Source organism: Curcuma longa, chromosome 12 (assembly GCF_044706935.1).
Source record: "Curcuma longa cultivar G26 ecotype Majalengka, Jawa Barat chromosome 12, ITB_CL_G26_1.1, whole genome shotgun sequence".
Taxonomy (NCBI): Eukaryota; Viridiplantae; Streptophyta; class Magnoliopsida; order Zingiberales; family Zingiberaceae; genus Curcuma; species Curcuma longa.
Genome location: NC_133872.1, coordinates 3242008 through 3251116, shown reverse-complemented (window position 1 = coordinate 3251116; position 9109 = coordinate 3242008). Strand labels below are relative to the sequence as shown.

The following is a 9109-nucleotide window of genomic DNA, read 5'->3' as shown; positions in this document are numbered from 1 at the left end:
CAAGTGCATGCCTCAGTTCTTCCAAGCGGATTGAAAAACTTAAGAGCTAGTGCATTCAACTAGAAAGACTAGTAGGAAGAACACTTTGATCACATGCTTATATTATAAGATATTGGTTTGTTTTGAGGTCAAACAATCTCGATCGCATTCCCATTCTCCCTTTTCTCCGCAAAAGATGCCTTGATCTCATAATATATTTAATTAGCAACTTCGACAAGATGACTTCAATTTCTCTCCTAGCTCGACCTTTTGAATTTCCAAAGTCAAGTTATGAGTTGAAATTAACACTTACACTAATATAATATTATAGCTAGCTATATCGATCGACGCGTGAGACATTTCTACTGCAATTAATATTAGTGTTCTTGCACCTTCCAACAATCCCTCTCTTCGAGTCAAGCAAGCTCTTGGTTCTTCTCCACCACTCTCACCTCCTTAGCAGATCTCAGAATGGCTGCCTGCAGGAGCATTATATGTTGACGACAACAAACGCAAAAAGAAAAAAGATCAAAAAAAAAAGTTAATTTGCGTCAATAATAAACGAACTACTTCGTATAATCATGTACCTGCTGCTTGGTGATCTCCACTGAGAAGCCGTCAACTATGGCCAAAGACGACTTCTTCCTGTAGGAGCGGGGAGGAAGAAGCTTTGCCAGTAACTGATCATGCTTGTTGCTCAAATAGGTGTCAAGCTTCTTCATTCCCTCGTTTGATCTACATTAATGGCGGCATAAAAGCAGGTGAGACATATTGGACCGGCCAATACTTAATCTGCAGCGAGAAGACAGTTGAAGACTACTCTTGTTTACCGATCATGTCGAAGGCGCTCGTACTGCTCATCGAAGTTCATGAAGACAAAGTAAAGCTCGTCGTTGTTCTGATCTCCCATTGCCATGCGTGCGCTGCTTCTTATCTGCTCAGGCTGCTAGCTAGCTGCTTGCTTTGCTATAGCATTACATTGCATTGCATGGTATATTTATATTGAAGTGGTCTTTTTGATTCTATTGGACTCGCAAAAGTGTTATGGCGTTTTCTAAGGGCAATCAATCAGAGGTTTGACCATATACAATCCTGAGAAGAGAGTGTTGGAGCTGGATAAGTTGGGATTGGCAGGATGTGGATATTTGGCAGGACGACTTGCATGGATTTTGGTCTATTTCTGTGCGAATGCATGGATGGAACTGGGTCCCAATGGAATCGGATCAGATGGGTCACATGCATGCAAAGGGATGATGGGAGAAAGGAAAGGAAGGAAGAATAGAGAAGGAGTAATTGGGGGCCTCCTTTTGTATTCCTTTTAGATTGAGCACACAAATTTATGCATTCATAGTTTAGGTGCCAGGATTGTGAGGTTTTGCAGGATTCGGATCCGCATGCATCTGCCTGCGTCGCAGTGGATGTATCTTATGCAATCTTGGGTGCACACAGATGCTGCTGCAATCACACTTCCATGGAGGTCCAGGTAAATCAAAGTGTGTTCCATTACTTGAAGAGCTGCTGTTCAAGTCCACAATGGCTGCATGAATATGAAGTCCTTCATTCATTCTTCGTTGGACCAAAAAATCTCTTTATGAATAGCATGGAATGAAGTGCAGAGCAGTACTTTGGCATACGATCGAAATGGAGTGGAGTGGAGTGGTATGTCACACATCAAATCTCCATCTCCATTCTTCCATTCTTGTTGTGAGCTGATCATGATGATTATCCAGAGCTATTATCTTTGCTAGTTTGACAGAATAAATGGATATTCTCTAGCTACCAATGATTTTTTTTGTCCTCTAGTGGAGTTGCAAAGATAAGCTCTATCTTTGTTGTGATTGGTGCTCTATGCCCTTGAATGTTGCTTTCTGAGTAAATTTCATGCCAGTGTAGACTCGGGCTCAGTTATCTTCTTGAAAAGTGTTGCAAATTGTTTTCAAATGGATAGAGTGGCTGCGAGTGCATGCCAACTCTGTTCAGTAGGGCATGAAACCCTACACCATCAATCCTTGACATATTTTTAGACATTGCAGTAAATAAGCTTCACTAAGAAGGAATTTTGATGAGTGTCTGTGTTTCAGTAATTAAATACTGGAAAACAGAGTAAGACTGCAGACTTGACTTGTATGACATCGTGCACATGGAATTTGGGGAAGGAGTCAACATTCCACATCTCCATGCAGTATCAGCAAACTCATGCGTGAGTGATCATGAGAGCTTGGAGAAGAGGGAAAAGGTTGCTAATTGGTAAAAGGAAGCAATCATAAGCACCATAATTGGTTCAACAGCAAGGCAAGGCCAAATGGAGGCTCCACCACCTAATAATACTGCCAAAGGATCATCATTTTCCTTGTGAATCGATCAAAGGAAGGAAGGAAGATTGTGGAAGATGGCAAATGAATTAGACAGTTTCAGACTGTGTCTTGTGAATAGGAACATGGATCGTCTTGTACCTGCCTCTGACATGATTTGACTTTTGGAAGGCTGGCCATGTTATTGCGGCTCTCAACTGACAGAAACGTGGATGGGCTCAAGCTGGGCGGCACACTTTCCCTGTGGAGGCCCAGTTTTCTCCTATGCAATGGTCAAAATAGCCGAAATAACATTTAAGTTAATTATGTTAGTTATAAAATTAATAAAATGGTTTTAAAAATTCTTAAAATTTTTATATACACACTTCTGATCTTTCATCCGATCCGTAGGCCAAGCACACTCTTAATTAACATAATAGTATTTTCTTCGAACACCTTGATACAATCAAGATATCATAGGTATAATTATGAATCATATCGTCATGAGATTTTTATTTTTTTATTATCATGGAACACAAGGTCAACATGATTCGGTTCTTTCTGTGTCAAGCTTAGTCTCGAAGGGTAGTTTTTGGGATTATAGGGCTCAAACTACTTTTCACAGACACCTCTGTAATTGTAATTATCTATTTAAAAAATTGAGTAAATGGCATGAACTTACTTTGTGATATGTAAAAAGGAGTCTAGTCAAATTAAACTTTATGTTATTTTGTTTGCTAGTAGTCCATGTAAATGAAATCTAAAATGTCATTGGAATAATTATTAAATTTAATTTAATTTATTTTTTTACTTGAATTTATTCTAAATTTAATTTAAATTTGATTCATTTAAATATCATTGAATTTTCATCTGAATATTGTTTAAAAATTTTATATTTTTAAATTTATTTGATTAGTTAATATGCTTTGATATTATAAATCTATTTATTTATAAATTTGATTAAAAAATTTATTAATAAAATATAATTTATAAATTTTATTCATAAATTTTAATTAAAAATATTTAATAATTTTTATTCATAAATTTTAAACGATGATACATTATACATCCAATCCGTAAATAACTCGTGAACACTTACTGTTAAATATTTTTTCTAAATTTTCATTTACTTTTAACCTCAATCTTAAATTTTAAATTCTAAAAAAAAATAAAAAAAATATTTAACACTAAGTGTTCATCCATTACTCACTCATGGATCGATGTACAATATATATTAATTTATTCATTTAATTTTATAAATTATTTAAGCATATTCAAACTGAACACTAAACTTTCTTAGGAACGTCTAATTCACTTACTGTCCTAAACTTACGGTTCAAAATTCCTATCATCTACTTGTTAACAAAAACCTGGGTGTCTATTCGTCAAATGATAATCGAAAATGTAACGAACCTGTCGCATGAAGAACTATGATTTTCCCACTAAATTTTCAGACATTTGAAGACCTGTCGTTCTCTGCAAAATGGAGCATAAATACGTTTCTAAATATGAAAAGTGGCTTGCAAAATGAAACGAAGAACAATAGTCAGTAAAGGAGCAACAAGGCTTCTTTCCTCTGATATCAAAGATGATATATTTAACAAAGGAGTTGTTTTCTTCTTCTTTTTTGAATAAAAAATAAAAAAAATGATACAAACAACAAATAGACGCATGAACTACAAACTAAGCAAATGATGAAGGCATTCCTTCTACACAAATGCTTCCAACATAAACTCGACATGCATCAACAATGACAGTATTTTTGGAAGTAACTTCCATTATGAAAAGAATTGCTGTAGGCAAGAATCAGTACAGTTTGACACCCAACTGATGCGTCAAGGTTCGGTAAAAAAACACATTAATATTGTAAATACTCAAAGTATCATTCGCTAAGATCCAAAACATCGCATATAAATACATGTAGAATCTTTTGGGAGAAAATATTCATAAGGGAAAACATGGAATAACAACTACTCATGATCCCTGGAGGAGCTCGTATACGGTATACATAGATGATAGAACTTTTTTGTTCAGGATCCAAACTTTACAAGGTAAATATCATTAATACTAATCATCTACAGTTCAACAGGATGTTGCAACGGTAATTTGAGAATCCTACCTTGTTTTGCAGCAATTCAATCTTAACAGTGAAATCCCAACAACCACGTAAAGCTGCAAGTGAGATTCACTCGTCCATTATGAGTTTCATCATCACATCATTCCAAGTATCAATAGCTCCAGGCAAGCACCAATGCAGGCAATCATACTGAACTTTCACATTCTTTCCATGCTCAAATGGATGAAAAGTCCTGTAAGGACCCGTGTGTGCATCAGGCCTAAGCACTGAGAGTTGATAAGTGTCCAAGAGTTTCAAGTGTGCCCCATTACGTGTTCCTTCAGCTGCCACTGCCCTGGTGAAAGCATTTAACTCGATTGTTCTCATGAAGTTGTCAACATGTCTGCCACTGCCCTCTCCTGCCTTGTATGGTTCAGTCCTGTTACAAAGCCCACCACTAAACCACTCACCATATTCAAAGTGATCTGGTGTCCATGTCCTGTACATAACAATTGGCTTGTGCTCGGAAGTTTTGATGAAACGATAGAGAGAATTAAGGACTTTATTATAAGCATACTCAATACTAATTTCTGATAAATTTAGCTTAGGGCAATAGTGGCAGCCGACTACTTTATTATTCTCCATATAAATTGCAGTTTTTAGAAACCACTGCCCACTAGATATGACAACATAGTCAAAGCTTTTATATTGACTTGTCCACTTGTGATCAAGAGTATCAATATGGAGTCTATTTACAGACTTTGATTCACCCTCATCATTTTCGAAAATAGCTGCTTTGATGAGGAATGGGCTCCAGATGACTGAGAGATTGAAACTGTAAGAGGGGAACTGCCATTTTCTTGATTTGTATTGCTCATCATGGTAGACCTCAACTGGTTCTTCAACCTAAGGATAAAGGAAAGAAAACATATCTCATTTTCGAATTGTTCAATTTCCAAGATTATGGATGGTTTGTGTTTCCAAATAATACTCTAGAAAAACTAGGGATGAACTCATCAAACTTGCGTCCTAATTGTCTATTGTACTTACATTTCCTGCATAACAATACTATAGTGTAGTTCAATCCTAACACAGCCATACTGTAGCACAAGCCTAAGTCATCGCTTAGCAAGCTAAATCCAAGGTTAATACAATGAATGTGCATAAACATCATTAATCATATTGTAGTAGGTCATGCTTTGTCAGTTTTCCAGGTATTTTTACAAGAGAAATCTTGGAAAGCAAATGAACGAGAAGCTCATCTTACTTTACATTGGTCATTCTCTACTACAAGTGTTCTGATAATATTATCCCTTACGCTGTATTAATTCTGAGAAATCCATTCCATGAATAAGACAGTACCACAATGAACACAAATAATTCTTGTGCTGGTCACATGGAATGCTCATGACATGGTATACTAGGATGTGAGCAGGGAACAAAGGCTTGATCCTATCAAGCAGAAAAAGTAAGACAGATGAGAAATTCAACAAAATATCTGTGAACCAGGGCAAAGCAAACCTGAACAAGAACATGTAAATCCTTAAACATATCAGCTATAGGCTCATAATGTTAAAATGGGAAAGAAGCTAAGGTAGGAAATTACATGTTCATATGGTAACACTGCCACAGCTTTGGAGTCATAGACACCTAGCATTAGGATGTAGCAAATAGAAACCATTACAGTATATTAGAAGGTTGAATTTGGTTGTTGCCTTCTCATTCTTTTAAATGACTATGTCTTCTAAGCTTCTGGGTATCCAAAACACACTAACATATCTAATTCTGCTCGAACCAGATCATCTAAAATTTGTGATACTTGTCACAGACTCCCCGTTAAACAGATTGAAAATTTTGTTTAAACTAAAATTTCAAGACTTGCTAAACTAGAAGAATATGTAAAGTTCACCTTTGAGAGAAGACAAATCAACGACTGTGCTTGGTTGCCAAGAATTGAATCACCAACTAGTGCCCAGCTTTTGTTCTGCATAGTGTCCAAAAACCTCTTCGCATTGAATGGAGATACATCACAATCATGTGGTTTCCATCTCCAAAATTGATACCCGGTGTCAGGGCGCCCATTCTTCATACAGTTTTGAGGAGGTTCTATAAAACGGCAGCTTTCATTTGTGTATGTAGGTCCTGAAGGATTTGGGATCCATTGCCCAGTAAAAAGATCGCACCTATCTGCATAATATTGACGATCCAATTAAATCATTGCAAATGCTAAGTTACAAGAATTAAAATGAACATCACAGAAAAGAAAAGAAATGTAAAATTATCAGCTAATATTATGTCACTTAAGACTAAGATTATTTTTTTGACACAGTTCAAATTTCAAATTACAACATACTCAGCCCTAGCCACCATTGCTTAACATGGAGAAAGTAATACGGTTATTAAGAATCATAAGTATTTAGTTCAGTGAATTCCAGTTAATTCACAAAAAGTCTGAGTTCTATGAAACTCAACACCAAAAGCAACAATTTCTAGGAAGCTGGGGCATGCACAGATACCAATAATACTAACAAGCCGAGTTATTGATCAGGGCACAGTAACAGCATTTTGACTAATTATGCCATTTGACATAATCAACAAGTGATTTTCTTCATCTTATTTGTTACTTTACATTCATATCTCAATATTAGATCTCCATAAATTTAATACCTGGTTTAGAAACAACTTGTTCTTCATCAACTGAGGAGCCTAAGTTTGTAGATAATGATCCTGTAAATGATGATCATTGTTAGTTGATATCAGAGAAAGTCAACCAACTTATGTAAAACATATTTGTATAATTAGATAAAGTAGCCTCTAAGTTTGTATGTGAAAGTTCTCAGAACAAAGAGGTAAGTCCAGGACATAGCAGCTACTTTCTCATTTAGATCTGGGGTTCTCATCAGCATGACGATATAAACAATACTGGTACCTACTAGTTTCCTTCAGCAAATCATGCTGATGAGAACCCCAGATCTAACCTACCATCACAATCAACCAGTATCAGATTCACATGACCTAACCACTGACACAGTTAGCTGTGTGTAAGACCATACGTTTGGTAAATGGTAATACCAAGGTCATTAATTTTCAAAAAAATATATATACATTTGTTCACTAATTGGTGTTGGACGATAGACACTATGTAGAGATCCCTTTTCCTTCAGATCAATTCTTCAAGAACTGAGGTAACAGGAGCTCAACTGTCACTATCAAAACCAAGTTATCACATAGTAGTTTAATTTTTAAGAATCTGGAACTCATTCGCATAATTCAAAGACAGGGAAGGGAATTAGAGAGTGGTTGAGGAGGAGAAGGGGGTGATTTAAGAAACAATAATCTTTTCCCTCCTTGCGGACAAAAACAGAGAAATATAAAGCCTTCATTAAACACAACAGCCAGAACACTGGTTAGAATCAAGAGAGAAAAAAAGGCTCTTCGTTACAAAACTATAGATCTTAACACTGCAGTGCTAATTCCAGTTTAGGGTTCAAGAAACCACGGAGATCGGTTCATTGGCCTTACTCAAAAAGAAAAATGCCCTAGAAACATCTCGTTTGCCTTATTCATTTGATTCCAGCGCCCGGCGTTGCGCATTTCGCCGGAATCAAAGCCCAACTACAGCAGATCTTTAGAATGAGGTCGGAGACAAAAAGATAGAGAGAGAGAAAAAAAAAGTTTGTCACCTCCGTCGTCGTCTTCAAGACCGAGGACATCGGCCGCCATAGATTCCGCCGATGCTTCTCTCTCGGCCTCGTCGGCAGTCGACACCGGAACGGGATGCAACACGTCGGAGCGGGAGAAGAGGAGGCGGAAGGCGAGGCCGGCGAGGATGGCGAGGACGAGGAGCTTGACGACGACGTGGTTGCTCTTGCGTTGGAGCGCCGGCCACGGCTCCCAATCCGTCGTCATTCCCCCTCTTCACGATGACCAAGCAGAGCAACGAGACCGGTGTGGCGGCGTGCAGCAGAAAAGCGTCGCTACCAAGAGGCGCAAAGAAGCAAGCAGTGAAAGAGAGGTGCGTGGTCACGGCAAAGGAGCCATTTTTATTATGCTTCTTCTTTAACAAATTAAATTCACGCCGTCAAAACAGTGGCAAACCAGTCGTAGAGCACAAGCCAACAAAATCATTATTCACTTGTCGTGAATAATAATTTTATTTTTATAAAGAAAAAAAAGTATTAAAAAGGTAAAAAAAATAACTGTGATTAAAGGAAAAAAATGAGCCAAATGGAGGGCGCTCGTAGCGACACGTAAGCCGCCAAGAACACTCCGGAAGCCTAATGCATCCCACATGAATAAAAGCGATAGTTTAGATTGATAATTACAAAAGAATCTTTTCAATATACGCTTAACAAATGAATCTAGATTATTAATAAAGTAATCTAGATTATTAAATAAGTTAAACATAACATATGACACGTCATATTAAATTAAATTAGTCAAGATTCAAGATCTAAGACATGGAAACAGAGATTATGGCCTTGAGACCTAAGGCATTGTCGGTTGGTGGTCCGCTTATGAATTTTTAATGGATTTATAAAAATATTTTATTTTATTTTATTTTATTCTTTTTCTTTTCGTGGCCGGTCACTCCTAACAATTAGCTAAAAATAAATAAATAAATATTGAAATTATTTAAAAACACAAATGTAAAACAAATTGCTAATTTGATATCCGGAGTCTCGCCTTGCACTGCGGCGGGATCTATCCCGCAAATTCTCATATACGTCCAAAATTTAATTAATTGTATAAATTCCATCGAAGTCAAAATATGGGACATGCC

At 36.9% G+C, this 9109-nt stretch overlaps 2 protein-coding genes across 2 annotated transcripts; both read right to left on the bottom strand.

Moving 5' to 3' along the window:
• Positions 1–395: 395 nt before the first annotated feature.
• LOC141842711 (uncharacterized) lies at positions 396–889 on the bottom strand. The gene is made up of 3 exons (XM_074730738.1): positions 810–889; positions 567–714; positions 396–458 (listed from the first exon to the last, which is right to left on the bottom strand). The coding sequence occupies exons 1-3, from the start codon at positions 887–889 to the stop codon at positions 396–398; spliced, it is 291 nt and encodes a 96-aa protein (XP_074586839.1).
• A 3245-nt stretch (positions 890–4134) lies between these two features.
• Positions 4135–8343, bottom strand: LOC141843231 (protein trichome birefringence-like 23). Its single transcript, XM_074731277.1, has 4 exons — positions 8010–8343; positions 6994–7053; positions 6236–6513; positions 4135–5232 (listed from the first exon to the last, which is right to left on the bottom strand). The coding sequence occupies exons 1-4, from the start codon at positions 8233–8235 to the stop codon at positions 4456–4458; spliced, it is 1341 nt and encodes a 446-aa protein (XP_074587378.1). The 5' UTR covers positions 8236–8343; the 3' UTR covers positions 4135–4455.
• Between the last annotated feature and the right edge of the window lie 766 nt (positions 8344–9109).